The sequence below is a fragment of the Epinephelus fuscoguttatus genome, linkage group LG6 (assembly GCF_011397635.1).
Source record: "Epinephelus fuscoguttatus linkage group LG6, E.fuscoguttatus.final_Chr_v1".
Lineage (NCBI taxonomy): Eukaryota > Metazoa > Chordata > Actinopteri > Perciformes > Serranidae > Epinephelus > Epinephelus fuscoguttatus.
The window spans coordinates 25985328-26005198 of record NC_064757.1 but is presented as its reverse complement, the minus strand read 5'-3'; the positions used below and the strand labels follow the sequence as shown (position 1 = coordinate 26005198).

Sequence of the window (19871 nt, the reverse complement as noted above, 5' to 3'; positions counted from 1 at the left end):
TTACTCTGGCAGCCAGAATCAAACATCTATGACTCACTGTCTCTGACAATCCAAACAAAAGAGCACATTTTCTTGTAGTGGCCTTTATAAAATGAGCAAGATGGAAAGTTAACGTTACTGTATTCTGTTATGATCAAGGAGTTAATAATGAGCAGTTAGCACCCTACCTGGCTAACTGTTAGCTCACCTTTGCAAGCTAATGTGAGCACATTTCCATGACAGCAAAATAATAGCAATTAATCTTAAAAGCAAATATTTATTTTAATGTCTGTAGCAGCAGACTAGTGTAAATTAAAGTAAAACTTTCAGGCTGGGTCTCATCTTGTACTTTGTGCCTCTTTGCACAGCTGTTTGGTATATATTTTGCAGGGCTCTGGCAGCAGTGCTCTCTTCGGTGACATCACAAACGTCGATTGGTTGAGGTAGGGCTATCAAATGTTGTTCTCAGGACAACAACCACTTGGCAAAATCAGGACGTACTAGTGACATATTTCTTCATGTCTGCTCCAGGCACTCTGCTTCAAGTGTTTACATTACATAGGTGACACTGCTACATGTAGCTACATGCTAACATCAGGGAAACATAATCTTGATGTTGATGTAAATTTCTCTATGATTTCAGATCATATTCCTGCTGGAACATGTCCGGTTGTGTTTGGAAGCATTTATTGTTTTCTTTTCACAGTAGAAATCGCCAGTATCCTCTGTTACAGTCATTGGCTGTAATTACAGTGCAGAGATGCAGAGATACAGTGGACCCAGAAATGCAGACCAATCAGAGCAGACTGGGCTGTTTTGGGAGGTAGGCTTAAAGAGACAGGAGCTAAAACAAGAGTATTTTTGACAGAGGGTGAATACAGGTGTCACCGCACAGACAGTATGAGGACAATTAGGTGTTTTCTGACCATTTAAGTATGTTAACATGTTCTAGTAGAAATCCAAAATACAAGTATGAACCTGAAAATGAGGGTAATAGGTCCTCCTTGAGGACTCAAATTAAGATAGGATGCCAATGAAAAGCTGCTGAAATCAGCATGATGTTTGTCTTTGTGTCTGCATCAAGCTGGAGACAAGAGAGTCTGACTGAAAGGACTACATCAGAAAATAAATTTCATCTGTCTTGTGCAGTTGTTGCTCACAGTCAATGGTGTTTCTGTGCTGCTGAGCTGGCAGCTTCCTGCCAGCAGGGTCAGTCGCTCCATTAGTCTGATTGTTGGGTGACTGGAGTTTCTGGACTCTGACTGCCCTGTTTCAAGCCAGCAGGCTCCACCATCCCACCCATTAGTCTATTGTTGCTCAGATTGATGGTTGGGTTGTAAATTAGGGGGTGAGATGAAACAGCTGGGGTGGTAGACATCCACTTGATAGTACAAGATGAGAGTCACATCAATACTGTGTGCTGGCAAACGCGGGTCTATGCTGGAAAAAGCTTTACGAGGAGTCGTAATCGGCCTGGTTCAATACGGATCTGATCTGTTCTGCTTTGAGAAAGCTGCCTCTATTTGTGGACCACAAATGTCTTTCCTCTTTGCATTTGCACAAGTGACCAATTCGCTTATTTCAAAGCAAACTCCACCATATGCTATTACTCATCACTGAGCCCTTGAGCTAAACTGCTTTAGCTAGCTGATGAAATGGAGCGGACTGAAGTGTAAGCCCGATAAAGAGCTTTGTCTGAGAGGAGAATTGGAGCTAACATGGCTTCAATACCAGACTTATATAGAGATTTTGTCATATTAGGGTCAGAAAATCACAGAAACTAGCGCCAAGCTGGATGTAGGTGCTGATGTACAAGAAGGAGAGGCATGTTGATGGGCTGAAGATAAATCAGCATGTGTGGTATTTGAATGTCTCAGGTCAGAGGATGGTCGCTGTAGTTGGTTTTCCTCATACTCGCAAAGTATCTACAGCAAAAGGTTAAGTATAATTGCAAAGTAGAATGATGTAGCAGTTGAGTGATGACCTGATGATGAACCGTAGAGGAATTTGCATGTTTAAAATCTCTCAAGTGGTTGAATCTGATTCTGTATCCTTATATCTCTCACTTAATTCACATATAACCTTCTCTCCTGTGGCTCCCCGTTTTTTCTTTTCCAACTCTCATCGCACATATAGATCTCGCTCACTTTCCTTGAGCACACATTACACATCTTTTGCAGTCAAAATTCTGTCTGTCACTGCAGTACCTGTAAAAGTGTTCCTCCTTTTCTGAAAACTGACTTGAATACCGTCTTACCTGTATTTGAACCTGCTGCCTTTGAAGAAGATATTACTGCTGGAAACTGTCTTTATCTGACTTGACTTTGCACACCTGTCAGAGAGGGAGGAGGAAACAAAAAGAGATGCAGACAAAGAACTTCATTATGACAAAGCACCTCATGCACAAACAACTCATTCTTGTAAACAACAGTTTCATGGGTTTTTGTTTATGATTGTGACGTTAACCCTGTGCACAGACTAGCCTCTCAGTAACAGAAAAGGAAGGTGTTTCAAGGGTTATTATTTTTAAAACAAGACATAGGTCAAACCTTTTTGTTTGGTTCATTTATCATGCAGCAGAGATGGTGCCGCTGGCGTACAGACACACACACCTCTGCTCTGCGTAGTGTGTGTGGGACACACAAAGCTCTGCTTGGCTGCCATTTACAAACTCAATTCACTCCGATTTGATTAAGCTGCTCTGATGCTTGTCCAACATCCGAGATGACATCCACTCCCTCTCTGTCCGCCTCTCAGAGACACATGAGCTGCTGTCATTAAGAATATCCAGACAATAGACAATATCCAGGGCTATACAGGCGAGGGCTGTTATAAAAACGCTTTTATAACTTAATGACTGTGCTTTCTTTTTAGAAATGATTTTACACATTGTGTAATTTAAAGGGACCCCAAATCAAAAATACATATTTTCCCTCTTACCTGGAGTGCTATTGATCAGTCTAGATTCTTTTGGTGTGCACTCTAAAAGGTGTATTTGAGTAGTAGTTGAGTACTTTTGTGGATTATAATAACTTGAAATTACAGACTGCTCTTTTAACTTGCTATTCTCAGTTCAGGTTAAGTGCATCAGTTAGGTTTCGCTCAGGTTTCATGTCTGACTTTGCGTCTGATGTCATGACATACACGTCTTTTCCACATTTTCAGACTTGGGGTCGAGCCGCCATTTTCTCGTGACTGCCCTTGACTCAATAAAGACACTGAGTATTTAATATAAGACATTTTTTTGTGATTAAAAAATGAGTTACAGTCGATGAAATGACCCACCTTGATCGTTAACAGTACAAGCCTACTGTTTAAGGTTAAATAAACACACTGAGCCATACCAGCTATCACAAAACAAAAGTCATGCTAACGTTGGCAAGTTTTTAATTAGCCTAATGTTAATATTTTAGATGTATTTGGCTGGATGTGTGAAAGATGTGTAAGAGCTTCATGTTTTCAAAGTTGTCAGCCTAGTGATACTTGATACTGCTGCAATTTAAAAATGCTGTGAAGCCTTAATGCCACTTCACTTAACAGTAACTTCGCTAACACGACTGGCCCATGAAGATCTGTTGAGGCCATTGTCGAGTGCTGAAGATCTCAGCCGTAGAGATGTCTGCCTTCTCTCCACTATAAAGGAACGAGATGGCACTCGGCTTGTGGTGCTCAAAGTGCCAAAAAATATGTTTGAAAGACTCAACAGCAATGTCTCTTTCCTGAAATCATGCCCTGGTTACTCAAGATAATCCACAGACCCTGTTGTGAGCAGTTTCACATAGGAACTATTTTCTTTCCAAGGAACTACACCTGTCAACTGTATCACTGCACACTGCTCATAAACAAGAGGCTTGTGCAAGATGTTAAAATTGATGGTGTCCTCTGTGGCAGAGCTGTATTGTTAGCTAGCTCAGTGGTGCTGGGTGAGCTAGCAGTAGGTGTGGGTTGGTGTGTGGAATTAAAATAGTTCCTTTTTGACACTGCTCAGAACAAGGTCTGTGGATTATCTTGACTAACTGGGTCATGATTTCTGGAAGCACTCTGCTTTGAGCACCACAAGCCGAGTGCCATCTAGTTCCATTATATTTGGGTGAAGGCAGACATCTCCACGGCTGATATCTCCAACACTTGGCAACTCACACCAAAACAGTGTAGATTGCTAAATAGCACTACAGGTAAAAGGAAAAATATGTATTTGTGATTTTAGCGTGTCCCTTTAAAAAAGATGACACAAGATTTGTGGGAAAACTGGCTCACCACAACAGCATTCAATGAAAAATCATATATTTCAAAACTAAAGTATGGGGGGCGCTCACTAGCCGACCTGGTAGAGCAGGCATCCCATGCACAAAGGCTGTGTCCCTACCACAGTGGCACTGTGTTCAATTCCAATCAATGGCACTTTGCTGCACGGCATCCCCTCTCTCTATCCCCCTTTCAGCTATAGCTGTCCTATCAAATAAAGGCAAAAAGCCCCCAAAATATATTTAAAAATAACTAAAACATAGTAAATGAATAAAAAATACATCTGTTAGTCTTTGTGGGAATTGTTTTGTCCACAGACAGGATTTCCTGCAGTCTTACAGTCCCTGAAAATGAGATGTGTTTGTTGACCAAACAATCTCACCATAAGGTCCACACTGCTCTCGAGCTTTAATTTGTAACACACAGTCTTGCAGCAGATGGACTTGGCCTGCTGTCCTTATGGAATTTCAGATGTTCAGATTTTACACTTCAGAGACTTCTCGTCCTTAGTGGTTGGGCTGCAACTGCAGATGATTATCATTATCGATCAATCTGCAGATTATTTTTCCAAATAATGGATTAATTAGTTAACTTGAAAGGTGTCCGTCACAGCTTCCGAGAGGTCAAGGTGATGCCATCAAATGTCATGTTTTGTTCAAATAACAATCAAACAAAAACAGTCAAAATCATTGGCAATGGGCCCAGTTTAGGAAGTCATGTGGCCACAGAGACGTCTCCCTTCGGGCCTAGTCCCTTCTAATCATCTCTTTAAATGTTCAAAGACATGTTTGAAGATGGCTGCTTTGTCTCTTTTGATTAACTATCCGCAAAGTGTGCCTTACCTAAGGCACATTTTTTCTGATATCTCCAGGTCAGACAGATTTGTCTGTTCAAACATACCTTGTTTTCCTACAGAACCTGATACCAAACCAACTGCCATGTGTCTTTTCTTTAGTCTACTGTCTATAGATGTATCGTCTAAATTATTTAGAAACATCTGTGCTGACATGTTCACCTCTAGACAGGATTAGGCAGCCTGGGAACAAGATCCGGGACCTATATCTGAAGACCAATGGCTCTCTGTTCCTTCAACAATACATAAATCCTTACTTTGCACAAGACATTGCTTATTACAATTTACTTATTACTCTTTGTCTCATTTTCCTGCCTTCGAAATGTTTAAAGGAAGAAAAAAACTGAGGACATGAGGATCTATCCATCTATCTATCTATCTATCTATCTATCTATCTATCTATCTATCTATCTATCTATCTATCTATCTATCCATCCATCCATCCATCCATCCATCCATCCAGTTGGCTTAAAGATTGAGGCTGAAAGTTCATTCGTGTCCTTGGACATAGGCATTAGTTGACATAATGTTGTCAGAGGAGAGGGAAGGAGGAGGAGGGACAGTTTAAGTCTTATAAAACTGTCGGGATATTTTATGTAACTACGTACTCAAGGAGTGTGATCACAGGTCTGACAGCCTCCTCTGCTGTTATATGACTATCAAGTGCAGTAAACTGCTGGCTGAAATTCCCTCTGAACCCTGACTGAGGCAACGAGCTCATTTATTTTGTTTGCTCGCAACCTTGTCGCAACCATGACCACAGACAAAGTTTGGTCTCCATTCTCTCACTTTCGCCTTTACCCGGAGCCTGTTTCCATTTCTGACACGCTGGCAGTGTCAAAAGTCTGTGTGAATTCAGAGCGACGGCCTCGGAGCGATCAGCTGCTCCCTCAGTGAAGGGCAGCAGCATATTGTAGCAGAGCCACAGAGAGGCAGGAGAATCATTATGAAAGAGTCATAATCTGCTAAATATCAAAGTGAAACTTAAATGAAAGTAAATTTTAGCCACCTGCGAGCACCGAACAGAAAAGGGGACAAAGGAAAATGACAGAGGTATAATTTAAAATGGATTACATTTAAATATATTCTGCAGCATCAGTTACCAAAAGATCAGTGCCATCTCAGTTGAGTATTTATAATATATTATAATTCTGTATTAAGTATCTTGGTTTTTTATCGACGTGTCTGAGTTCAAGAGCAGCTCAATATATATATATCCTGGCTTTGTGTGTATGTGTGTGTGTGTAGACGCACTTGTAAAAGGCCTGGTTCTCCACTCCACACTTCCATAAGTGTTTACACGCAGCAGGGGTCGAGGTGTGAAATGTCAACACCAGTTTCTTCTGCACAGAAATAAACACACAGACAGACAGAGACAGAGAGAGAGAGACAGCGAGGATGAGAAATAAGATTACCAAAAGATGTGTGAATCAGGACAAGAGAAGTGCTGAACATGGTGAGAGGGAGCTGTGCAAAATGCTGACCCACAGACCCGAAGCCAAAAGCTTAGCAAGATGTAAGACTGATATAGTGATTTGGCCACGGTGTTCAGCAGTAAAAGGGCTTGTAGTTTGCAGAACATGGTTTTTTATGGACTAGGAGGAGGGATATATTCCTGTAAATGTCTACTTTTCAGTCCTGTGTGTCTGGTAATATGAGATACCAGATCGATGTCGCCCAACAACAGGGGAGGAGGGTGATGGAGGGAGAGAGGAAACACTGAGATCAATGACATGGGAGTGCTCTGATCCAGTTTGTTCATTTTCCTAAAGCCGCTTAGTCAGCCATATTGCTCAACCCCCTCAGTGTCACACATCAGTTATATCAGGTATGTAGCTGTGATTTACACACATGTGCTGCAGCGGCCATGTGTGTGTGTGTGTGTGTGTGTGTATGTGTGTAGGTGTGTAGGTGTGTTAGAGTACCAGGACTGCATGTCATTAACAAATTGTCTATGGTCCCACTTTAGCTGATGTGCTTTTAAAGCCTGACATAACATTTTATGATGCTAACTGAATTGCTCCTCAACTACTTGTACCGTTGCGTTGTACAGCACCAACTGCATTAAAGGTCCAGTGTGTTGGATTTAGGGGAACATACTGTCAGAAATAGAATATAAAAAACATAACAAGTATCTTCTCTTTATCATATAGGTTAATAACATGCAAATAAGAATCGCTGTTGTATCATAACCGTAAATTCTAGTAGTAATACTCTAGGTATGGAAAGCACAGCGATTCTCTAAGGGTGGTTTCACACCTGCCCTGTTTGGTTCAGTTCAATTGAACTCAAGTATGTTTTTCCTCCCTAAGTGCGGTTCGTTTGGGCAGGTGTGAACACAGCAGTCACACTCGGGTGCCGCACCAAAACAACCGGACCAAGACCTTCTTGAAGAGGTGGTCTCGGTCTGGTTACAAACAAACTCTGGTGTGGTTCGTTTGAGAACATGTTCCGACCTCAATCTGAACCAACTGCAGTCACATGACACATTGTTTGGGTTAAACATGAGCATGTTACAGTCCTGGAGGATTATTAATGTGCACGTCCTCCTGTACTACCTTAATATGCACATTCAGCACATCCAATGCATCAAAACATTGTTTTCTAGTTGGAGCCGCGCCTCGTTTTCAAACTGTATGGTTTGACTAAAATGAACAATGACAGCAATATAGTCCACGAGGAGCAGCGCTAAAATCAACCTGCGTAGTTGTCCCTCCATTGTGACATTAGAAAGTGTCACATTTATCTTGCAAGTGTACTCTTCTTCAACGTTTTGTTTACTTCCTGGATTTTTCCCGCATGGAAATTCTGACCAATCAAGAGCAGTTTTCTCACGCAAGGCATTTGATCTGGTCTGCTTGTAAATGCTGCCGTGAGAACACGAACCAACTCTAGGGAATTGTAACAAAATTAGTCCCTGATTCGGACCAAAGCAAGACAACTCTAGGTCTGAAAGCACCCTAAGGCTTAGACTGAGCTGTTTATATCTACATAGGAAGCAGGTCTGCATCCACAGAGTCCACCATGTTGCACCACCATGTTTATACAGTAGCCCAGAACAGACAAACCAAACACTGGCTCTAGGTAGGGCCATTAGCTATTTCGCATCAGTCACCATGGTTAGCAACCTCTCTGTGCCGAGAAGCATCAGAAACAGACTGATCTTCACAGCGTGAAACTTAATTTTTTTGAGTGTTTTTACCGGTTTAAATCACCGGGTCTGTTTGTTTTTAAGGGGTGTAGTCCCCTGCGGATAATTTGGCTCCCGGAAAAAATCTCCTGAACAATAAACACTGAAGAAATCTTTACCAGTAGAAGTTTCAGCTGGTTGCAATTTGCAATCCTCATCGCTAGATGCCACAAAATCCCCCTAAATCTTACACATTGGAGCTTTAACGAAAATAGCTATCCCCTGGTGTAATGATAAATAAACTATTAACTTTATTTTTCAAAACTGGGACACCAATAGGTAACTAAAGAAATGGGGGCTTAGAACAATGATACAGCAGATAAACTGCATGTCAGGCAAGCGTTACGGTTATAAAGCTGTGAAAAGTTGCCGTCAGCTCAAAGTGGGACGCTTAAGTTAACGTGTTTCAGGTTAAAGAACAGAGGTGAGGGCAAAGAGTGAAACATGCAGTGACCTGTCACACGGTGGAAGACTACACATCAATACACAAATTCAAATCCTGATAAAATACAGTGAAAAATGTAAAAGTATACAATATACACACTCACACACACACCCACACACATAAAGACAGTCAAAATGAAGAAATCAACAGGTTTCCGAACACAGTGTCTGACATTAAATGGACAGAGATATAGATTATGCATCAGAATAGCATAGTCTATAGTTTACTGATGATGGAGCGATGAAGCTTGTTCTGACAATGTGGCTGTGGACAGAGCTTGCTAATTAAAATTTCAACCATACAGCAGATTATTTATTGACAAAGACTCAAAATAACTGTTTGCACATGAGCTAAAACTTAAACTTAAAACCAACTTAAAAAATAAAATAAAAATAAACTGAATGAACATGTTTGTACAAAAGTGATATAAATCAAAATGACAAACAAAAAGATGAAAAAGGTTCTTCCAATCATAAAGTGAGGTGAGGGCAGGACTGTATAAGGAGAGGCATTAAATTGAGGATCTAAGTACAGCAATGTTTTGTGACACTATGACTACTTGTATTTACTCACCAGTGATGACTATGTTTACACACAGAGAGAAGAGACAGAAACACAAAGATAAAACTGCATCTTCAGCCATTCATGAGTCGCCAAACAGACAGACATATCGACAAAGTTAAGCAGAGATGAGAGAGATGGTTTAAGCTTCTGTAATGAAGAGGATAGCTATGAGACTGATTGGCTGATTGATCGGCTGATTGGTAGATTAAAGAGCAACCTGGCTTTAATAACTACAGTAATGACCATTTTTAAGTATTCTTAACGCAGCACCGACTGAATCAATACGGGTTGAGGGTGACATCTTTTCAACCTGGACCTTATTTTCCCATGTTTTTGTGTCTAAGTGACTAACGGGTAAAGAAAAGGTATGACAAAGACACACATATCCCAGTGTCATATGCAGTGGGTGCTGGATCAAAGAAATATCTGGCAGAGGAGAAACACATAGAGCCACACACCAAATAGCTCAGACAGTAAGTCCAAGGAAGAGCTGCTGGCTCAAAACATGACAGAGCATTGAAATACTTCTAATGAAGGTGTGCAGATCTATTCATCTCTACTCTAGGTGACTAATGGGAACAGCAATTTTTAAAATTGGTCCAGTATTGAGCGAGAAGGCTGCAGCAAGGAGCTGCGAAATAGGCTGCAAGGTTACCACTCGACACATTAGTGCACCCTATATATCCACCAAAAGTGTTTATTTTTGCCGCTGACATACTCAGATTATCATTATAGGTTCCTCAGAACATAATAGAAAGGACCCTACAGAGATAGATCTTTTTATTCAAGAGTAAGATCCTTTCATCAAACCCACAAGACTCACCAAATACACAGTAATTTCATCATCGCAACAAGCACTTCATTCAAAGACGACAGAAACATACAGTAATAAAACTATCACAAACCGTCATGGTTTATCTTTCTGCTGTTCCAACTATTGCCAGCTTTGGTTTGGTTTGTGATGGTTCAACAAGCTAAGCATGGAGTCCACACTGTAACTAACTGCACTCCCTGAAGAAACATTATAATATTTTTGGAAAAGTGAAAGAGTGATTCCAGAGAGAAGCAGACAGAGGGGTCTACAGTCTGTGTTTGAAGGATATATCCAGGATGTCAAACTGACTCAGCAGCAACAACAGGTTCAAAAGACAAAGATAGTTAGAAGCTAAAGCTGAACTATAGGCTACAGATCACAGTGTAAAAGTGAACCACCACATCACTGCTGATCGACACAGAAGACAATGAATATGAAGGGAAACTTTGCTGATATCGAACCAGCTGTGTGGCATCACAGTGTGTGCAGATGACCTGTGTTTGTGTTGTATATTCAGTAGGCTATATCTTCAGTAGCTAGCTAGCTAAGCCTACACTTTTCAGGGTTTGATTTTGGTTTTGGAACAGGGAAGAAACATATATCTCCTTCCTTTTGAAAATGAAGGGAATCTGAAACAACTGCATTAGGGTCAATGGAGCACAGCTGTGTTGTTGTTGGACCCTGGTCTGAGCCGGCCCAATGCAACGTTATGATTGGCCAGTCTGCGTCCAGGGGCAGGACTCAGCGAAGGGTCAATTTGGTTGTGAACAAATGCTGTCTCCGTACACGTTAAAATTACTCTACTTAAATAGAGTCTGGTGGGTTTTGCCATTCTGGTTAACCAAAAAGGATCTTAATATTTCACAAAAACGTTAATCTCTGTAGGGATCCTTTCCTAATGTGTTTCAGACACGTTTAAAAAAAGTCTGAGCCTGTCAGCAACTTTTCGTGGACGTAAATTGAGGGTGTGAACATGCCCCGAGTCGTAATATTGCAGCCTGTTTCACCAGTTGTGGCTGCATCTGTCTCGCTCAATACTGGACCAGTTCCAAAAACTGTTATTCCCATTAGACACGTAGACACAAACAAGGCCAAAAAGGTCCAAGTTGAAAAATATCAAAGCTACCTTTTAATGTGAATGTTAGACAGCAACATTGGACACAATCAGCTGCAGTTCTTACAGAATGAAGGCGGTATGCACATATATGAGGCACAGAATCTACCACAGCTCTCGACTGGACGACAAACATCGAGTGTACAGATGAAACGTGTCCCAAATGCAAGAAACCTGTACTAGTTATAAATTCAACATGTCTGAAGTCAGTATTTCCTGTTTATGTCACAGATGTCATGTAATTTATACTTGTTTACAGTGTTATACGTGACCTAACATGGCTGTAATGAAGGAGTCTCATATTTGGGCCACAGTCGACACATGATGCGAGTGAGGAGGTTAGTCGTAACACACCCACCATCCTGTTACAGTGAATCCTGCCTGTTAAGGAGATCTGAAACAGTGACACACACATATACAGTGTGTGTGATGGTGGACAGGATTACATAGACAAACAGTACAGTTTCATCGCACATTTATCTGATGTAACCGTAACACTGATGAGGAAAGGGGGAAAGGAAAGACAGAAGGAAGGAGGAAAGAGAATAGAGGATGTAGAGTACACTCAGAGGTCAACTAACATGAAACTGAATCAGATGAACACAGACAGTAACTGTGCATCTACATCACAGTAATGGTCTTCATTTTTCCACAAGTACTGAACTGCACAAATGTTAAAGGTTGGGATCTAACGGGGCAACATGATGATGACGACTACGATAAACAACTACACAGGTCATCATCTCGATGGAGGAAACTACACAGCATGTTTTATTCTTCATTTTTAACCCTTAGAGGAGAAAGAGCATGCAGGAGGACGCAGCACTCACCTCTTTCTGAATCCCGATGACGTAAAAGGTTTTACCTTCGAACTTCAGCTTGCTGACGTCAGCCCTGCAGAGAACCATGACGTTAGGATCAGGGTTAAAGGCTAAATGATAAAAATAAAGTCGACTCTTAACTGCTGAGAAAAATAAACTTATTCTTCGGAATAAGATTAAGGGTGGAGCAGTATGATTATTATTGTCTATTTGTCAGAGCTGTAACAGTGTCCTTGATATACAGTTCAGTCAACAGTGTGTTTTACCATTTAAGTTTGTTTACATTTGCACCTATTAACAATGATGGGATGCAACTAAGCACATTTACTCAGGTACTCTACATATGTGCAGTTTTGAGGTGTTGTATTTGAATTTCAGATTTCAGTTTTCATCAAGTAGGGCTGCCCTTTAATAGCTGACCAAACATTAGTCGGCAAGATTTCATTGGTTGCTTAGTTGTAGCAACAAACAAAACAAAAACAACATGACTCTATTAGGAGCTGCACCTTGTCAAAATGAATTAAAACCTATATGACTGGATCATGTGGGAATTTAATTTGAAAGGACAGACACAGGAAGTGGCCATGCTCAGCAGGCAGACAGACAGGAGTCATGTTACAAACCAATCACAGCCGACAGATATCTTTCCCTTCTTCTGTAAATGTTCAGTCTGATAAATAGAGTGTGCCAGTAAACACAGAACTCTGTTAGCGTTTTTAGCACTTCCGGTTCTCTCGTCTAAAAGTCAATACGTTTTTTGAATGGGATTTTGGTAAAATGCCTCAAATAAGGTCTGTGGTAAACAAAAGCTTATGCGAGTTTCAGGTTTTGTTCTACAACATAAAACACATCAGTAAATACCCTACTTGTGAATTTTGAAGCTTTTACGTGTCGTAAAAAAGGCGGTTGCTAACAAGTTGCTCAATACGACTACAAACCCTGTCGGAGACATTAAACATCATCACGCCCGAACAGGCGAGAGTGCTGGCAGTCCACCATTACAGCTTCTTATTTAGCTTAAACAGTCCGATTTCACCATTATACAATGTTTTTAAAATAAAGCGGCTGAAATCAGTTGAAAGCTTAGTGGCGGTGACGTCAAGAGTAATGCGACCATGGAGTAGTCATGTAGTCCGTTAAAGACTAACGTTAGCTTTTTACTTCTGGCGATCGCATTTAAGCTTCAAATGCGGTATGAAAGGTGTTCATATGTGAAGATTATCTCACTGAACAAAACCTGTAAGTATCATAAACTTGTGTTAGCCACAGAGCTTATTTTCTGACATAATCCAAAACGCAATGCAAAAATCACATCCACTTTCTCTTCCGGGAACCAGCGCGATGCTAAACTTCCGGGTTTTGATGTCAGCTCTGGCACACTCTATGCGGAAAAGTTGATCATGTTGGTGCAGGGCTACCCAGAGCTTTACATCTGTCCCACGGACGATAGGCCTACACACTTATAAACAGCACCTGGAAGAAGATCAGCTCTGCACTCAGGATTTCAGGTAAATAGGCTATACGATGTTTGTTAAGGTTGTTTACATGTAGCAACCTCAGACACAACCTGCTGCCGTGCTCTTGAAAGCTGGCACAAAAAAGGCACAAGAGTAGCGCCCAGCACCTGACCTCACGTTTTCCAGGTGGTTAAAAACACGACATGTGTACGGCCCCTAATCTCCAGGGCTGGTACCTGCGGGTATTCCACAGGCTAGTTAATAACATGTCGGGCAGGAAATCCAAAGTGTGGGATCATTTTGAGAAGGTGAAGGACGAACCCATGGTGATATGTAAACTCATCTTCATTGGTCGACTACAAACATGACGTATCATCTGAAACATGGAAGTAGCTACATGCCCATTAGCCACTGAGCACAATCATTACTGCTTTGCCGACAGCGTCATTACTGCTTTGCCGACAGCGCCTGTTAATGACGCTGTCGGCAAAGCAGTAATGATTGTGCTACATGCCCATTAGCCACTTAGCACAATCATTACTGCTTTGCCGACAGCGTCATTAACAGGCGGCTCGCTCAGTGTGTGACGTGCACTTGTAGATAAAATATAGGCCTATATTAATGAAGGTTCATTAGTACGGTTTTGTATTTCTCTGTAATGTAGCACAGTGTTAACAATGTTACTGATACTATTCTTTCTCACACCTTCAACTCAAACCATTGTGTTGCCCCGCCCAAAATATATCATTTAATAACTAAATCAATATTGTAAACATGCGGACAACTAGTCAACTAACGGCCCTAAATGAGTACCAGTGGTCTACTTAGAAGTTCTTAGACAGGGCAGCCCTAGCATATAATAATCTTATACAAATAAAAACTGTGAATGCAAAGGTATTGCTTCTTCTACTTAATTACGTAAAGGATCTAAATACTTTTCCCACCAGGTGTTAAAAAATGTTTGCATTTTATTTTACCAGTGTACTTTATTGTGTACCAAAGAGTTACAATGCACAAACAATAACTGCATCACTAGGCACTGCTAAACACCAAAATCCTGAAGGATATTCATCAAATTAAAGCAAGATAATGTTAACATGAGATTATTTAACTAAGCTTAACTTCTAATTACAAAAGCTAAACATTTGAAGTTATGATAATCATATGTGCAGAAACTGATTATCAAGTCAAAGACCATAATTTTAAATTGGTACTATTAAATTTTATAAATTTAGCTCCATTTTAGATGAAAACAAAAAGTAAGAATGTGCTATAATTAGATTTGATAGAGGCTACACATTTACTTTCCCTGTTTACAGGTTTATATTCAAGAATTTGGGATAAAATTGTACCATTTGAGGAGGTGGATCCTCTTGTTTCCCTGGAAGACCACAAAACCTGTGGCTGTGAACCCGAGAAAGGCTGTGGAGCCCGTGAAATCCTGCAACCACACACACACACACACACACACACAGATGCAGGGTGAGAGGCAGCACATGATATTACAGGTGGATTAACAGCGGGGATCAGTAATCTCCATGGTAATGGCACCTACACAAAATCCCTTGTTTGTTTCAAACTTCACCCCCTAATTTGCAGTAACTGAAATAGGCACAGGGAATACAGGTTTGATTCAGTGAGGCAAAATGAAACCAATATCAACTCCAGATTAAGAGCTGAACACAATATGTTCCTGTCACTCTCCAACATCATTGATTATTATCTGTAGACTTCCTTTGTAAACCACTCCCTATGCCTCTGTGTTCCCGACAGTTTCTCTGATTCTTCATCTTCACATAAGCGTGATGCTACAGTTCCGGCAAGAAAAGCCATTTCCAGCAAACCAAATTAAAACCATCCCACTGACAAGAGCGGAGCAGATAAAGGGGATCCTCTCCAATAGACAGAATTTAAATATCTTGTTAATCTGCTCAGCATGATCTGATACGCCTGTCCATGGGAGGGTGTCCCTATTTCACACTCTGACTGGGCAGAGGATGAACAGAGCGGGCGTGAATGAGCGAGATGTAAAATATTGCTTTTTTTTTTATCAGATTCAGTCAGTTTCATCTATCACAATGGTGCAAGAGACACACCAAGAGAAAAGTACAAACAGCGTTAATATCACAGCAGAAAGCAAGATGTACAATTAAGTGTCAAATGAACCACAGTCAGATGGAGTCAATGACATTGATTTGCTAAAGCAATGATGTTCTTGGACCAATCAGTAAGAATATTGATTCCTGAAGGTGATGGTTTCTCTTCAGACCAGGTTTCTTTTGTTTACAAAGATAATGTTGCCAGAGGTGCAAATGTGAACTCCACCTCTGCCTCACCTGTGATTACCCTCTCTCGGCGACCTCTCAGGTTTGCTAAAAGGCTGCTGTCAGTAAAGTTAATTATGTGTATAGTCATCCCTTTAATATGCAAATGAAGGGCAAACAAACAAAGGGTAAAGAGGGCAGTCTCCACTGAAGCCAGGATTTGTACATCTGGACAACCGCATGAACTGTGGTGAGCATTAATGCTTTTCAATGAAATGGCTGTGAATGAATTATGCTCTTAATAAATAAGATGTCAAAATGATGCTTTGTTCAATACTGGCTCTCAGATTAAAATTAAAAACATGCATTTCACAGTGAAAACAGAAAGTCTAACTTCATACAGATAAAATCCTCCTAAGCATTTACTGCAACTGCCCAGTAACTTTATCCATTAATACATGGTGTACATTTTTATAAAAAGTTTCAGGGCATTTTGTTTAAGTATATTTTCCATGCAAAGTACATGCTGCATATACAAAGAGAGGAACAGTAAATGACTTGTTACAGGGGTGGACACATGAGGTGAAGGCCCTCCAAGACAGTGAGGTATTTTTCTGTGTTTTTTGATCAACAAAGTGTTAAAACAACTTGGGTACATTACCGAGACATGAGGAATAAATTGTGCCAGTATTAATAGAGAGATTTGCATCACTGCAACAGCACCAGTCCTCACAGCCAGACTGGATTTAAGAATGCTTTCAGACCTAAAGTTGTCTTGCTTTGGTCCGCATCAGGAACGAATTTGTTACAAAGTTGCATAATTGCCTAGAGTAGGTTCGTGTTCTCACGGCAGCATTTACAAGCGGACCAGATAAAATGCCTTGTGCAAGAAAGCTGCTCTTGATTGGTCAGAATTCTCATGTGGGAAAAATCCAGGAAGTAAACAAAACGTTGAAGAAGAGTACACTTGCAAGATAAATGTGACACTTTCTGATGTCACAATGGAGGGACAACTACGCAGGTTGATTTTAGCGCTGCTCATCGTGGACTATATTGCTGTCATTGTTCATTTTAGTCAAACCATACAGTTTGACAACGAGGCGCGGCTCCAACTAGAAAACTAGAACAATGTTTTGATGCATTGGATGTGCTGAATGTGCATATTAAGGCAGTACAGGAGGAGGTGCACATTAATAATCCTCCAGGACTGTAACATGCTTATGTTTAACCCAAACAATGTGTCATGTGACTGCAGCTGGTTCAGATCGAAGTCGGAACAGGTGCTCACCACAAATGAACCGCACCAGAGTTTGTTTCTAACTGGACTGAGACCACCTCTTCAAGAAGGTCTTTGTCTGGTTGTTTCGGTGCACACCCGGATGTGATTGCTGTGTTCACACCTGCCCAAATATTCTGCACGTAGCGGGCAAACAAACTTGAGTTTGATTGAACCGAACCAAACAAGGCAGGTGTGAAAGCACCCTAAGTGTACAGTCTCCACTAACGTTACCTTGCATGGGTGAGGGTCAACTCCATACGTCTCGAGGCTGTGCGCCCTTTGGAGCATGTTCAACTCTGCAAATGCAGCACACTGGCCCCTAAAAAGAGGAGAAGAGAGGATGACGTGATGTAAAATTCAACACATTGTTGCTGTTAGCATAAATTCCTGTGTGCTGGGTTATGAAAACAGTAAAGGTATGTATTTGTGTTGATTTATTTATTTATTCATTTGCATTTTTCCTCTATGAGTCAAGAATGGCAATTATAGTCTACACTGGTTTGCCCAGTTGAAGTGACCTGCTGAGTCTTTGTAGGCAAGCCAACTACCAGGCTTCTTAAAAAAAATTCAAGGCCAAGCCAAATATCAGGCCATCAAAGCTCTCTTTGGTGCAGCTGAACCAGTAAGCTGGCGGCTATGGATCAAGAGGAGAGACGCCACTTGGGCCCCGAAATACCACAAACAACAGCAGGGCACGAGCAAGTAAAACCAGAGGGGGGCACACTTGGGACAACACGTGTTGCCAGTGAGCCCTCTGTAGGTGTTGTAGGCCTATTATTTAAACACCAGTGAAGGAGGGTACCCACCTGATGACCCCAATGAAGCTTTTACCCTCCCTAAACCCCAACTCCCTCCCTCGGCATGGCTCTAACTTGCACTCACAATTGGAAATATGTGCAACAACAATCGACCTGTTAAACTCCAACATGATTAAATTTGTCTCCTGTTAGTTTCTTTTCTCTTCTCTCATCAGAATGAGGGAGTAGGGGGAGGTAGAGTGTACAGCCTGGTCTGGTGGGGGAGAGTTCAGTCCACACAGACGTCTCTCCTTGGTTCTGCCTTCCCTACGCTACTTCTTACTTTTCTATCTACCTATGTTCTTTCCTACTTTTTCATCTAACCTTAACCCTTTGGCTCCCACTCGGGAACCCCCAGACGGCACTATCACACCCACTCATAGTCTCAAGTACGTGCATCAAGGGATTGTAACATCTCGTCCTAAACTGAACTGTTCATACACTAACAGCATGGACTTGTGTGTGTGAAAGACACAACAATTGTTCTTGAATGATTCCTCAGCATCCATCCGTTTGAGAAAGTGAGGGAGAATACCAATGTACGTGAGATGAATATTTTTGTGGTATTGTGTTACATACAACACATTTTGGCAAGTGATTACATTCGGCCCAGTTTTTGATCATCGGTTAACATTTAGCAGAAACAGACATATTAAGAGCAGCCAAGTGTTCAGAGGAAGCATGGCATTTAGATTGGGTCCCTATAAGCCTCGCTTTCATTATGCAAATCTGTCTGCCAGCGGGTATGATCTCCCGGGAATTTAAAAACTTGTCCATTTCCACTTGAAGTCAAGAAACTGAGTGATGAACGCAAGTACTCATCCCGACGCCAGACAAATAAATCAACACTGTAATTGCTCATACAGACGTCTGTCTATAAGCACACAGGATAAAAATGTCAAAGCCATTAAAGACCTGCTTGATAAAACAACTCACTGACACACACACAGTGCACCCCACCCCATTTGTAAATCACCTGAAGTGTCTTTCTACGGCTCGGCATTAATCTACACGCTGTTAATCCTGTCCGTCAGACCCATCGGGGCAGACAGAGGACACTTGGCATCGTCTGCCTTTGTGCTGTGGGAAATGAAGGATTTGTCTTTGATGTTTCTATAATCGCTGTAAGTGTGACGGTCACAAACCTAACAACATCACTCATGAGCTGCAGCGATGATACGCATAAATACCCAGAGGGAGAGGGTTATGTATATGTAACTGTCTATCATGTGATCGCATGAGTTAGGAACTTATTCTGCCCGAGCAAAGTACCGAGTTAGACTAAGAACATGGTGTTAATGTTGACATATTTTAAACTTTTTTTTCTTTTAACTCAGCCTTTTCTTCATTTTGCATCTTGTTCCACACCCAACTTCCTGCTGATCACGTACGTCCAGCTCATTCTGCTCCATCTATCCTGAAAGGTTGATTTTAATCAAAATGTATATTCTGAAAATCCCGTAGAAGCGAGCAAGGTGTCTAAACTAAGCTAAGAATAAATAATTCACAGTCATTCCTCTGCAAATTAATTTCACTTTTTATTTACTTCCAACTGAAATACCTTCTGCAATGCAATGCACCACAAATCTCTTGGTGCCATCAAATTTTGTCTCAAGCCAGAACAACAGAAAAGCGCTTTATTGTCTGCAGTGGAAAATTGTCTCCACAGCCTGCTTTGAAAGCGCAATGAGCATCTGCGCCTGTCATCAAAATCACACAGTAAACTGATAACACAGACGCAGTTCCAGACAACAAATAACCCCACCAGACGCACACACACGTCTGCTTTACCTGAGCTCGTTCTTGTGTATTTCCATAATCTTCCTCTCCAGTTTGAGGGATTGTTTAGGGAACAGTTTGAAGTCTCTGATGTAGTCGGACGGATGCTCCTCTGGGTCGTAGTCCCCGAGCTCAGCTGGAAACAGAGGGTGATGTCAGTGTGATAATGGTTCAAAACAACAGGTTAAACAGTTTAGAAAATGTGTATATCTGCTATTGCTGCTTGAAAGGAACAACTTTTTCAAGCAATTGGATTTCAATATGCTAAAT

The 19871-nt window shown here is 41.2% G+C and overlaps 1 protein-coding gene across 3 annotated transcripts in view; it reads right to left on the bottom strand.

Annotated features, from left to right (window-relative positions):
• Positions 1-19871, bottom strand: part of frmd3 (FERM domain containing 3) — an 89768-nt gene that overhangs the window by 22342 nt on the left and 47555 nt on the right. For all 3 annotated transcript variants that reach the window (XM_049577900.1, XM_049577901.1, XM_049577902.1), the window contains 6 exons: positions 19614-19737; positions 17257-17344; positions 14835-14923; positions 12035-12098; positions 6332-6420; positions 2237-2311 (listed from right to left, as the gene is read on the bottom strand). In XM_049577900.1, coding sequence (XP_049433857.1) covers positions 2237-2311; positions 6332-6420; positions 12035-12098; positions 14835-14923; positions 17257-17344; positions 19614-19737 — 529 coding nt within the window. The remainder of the gene's footprint in view (positions 1-2236; positions 2312-6331; positions 6421-12034; positions 12099-14834; positions 14924-17256; positions 17345-19613; positions 19738-19871) is intronic.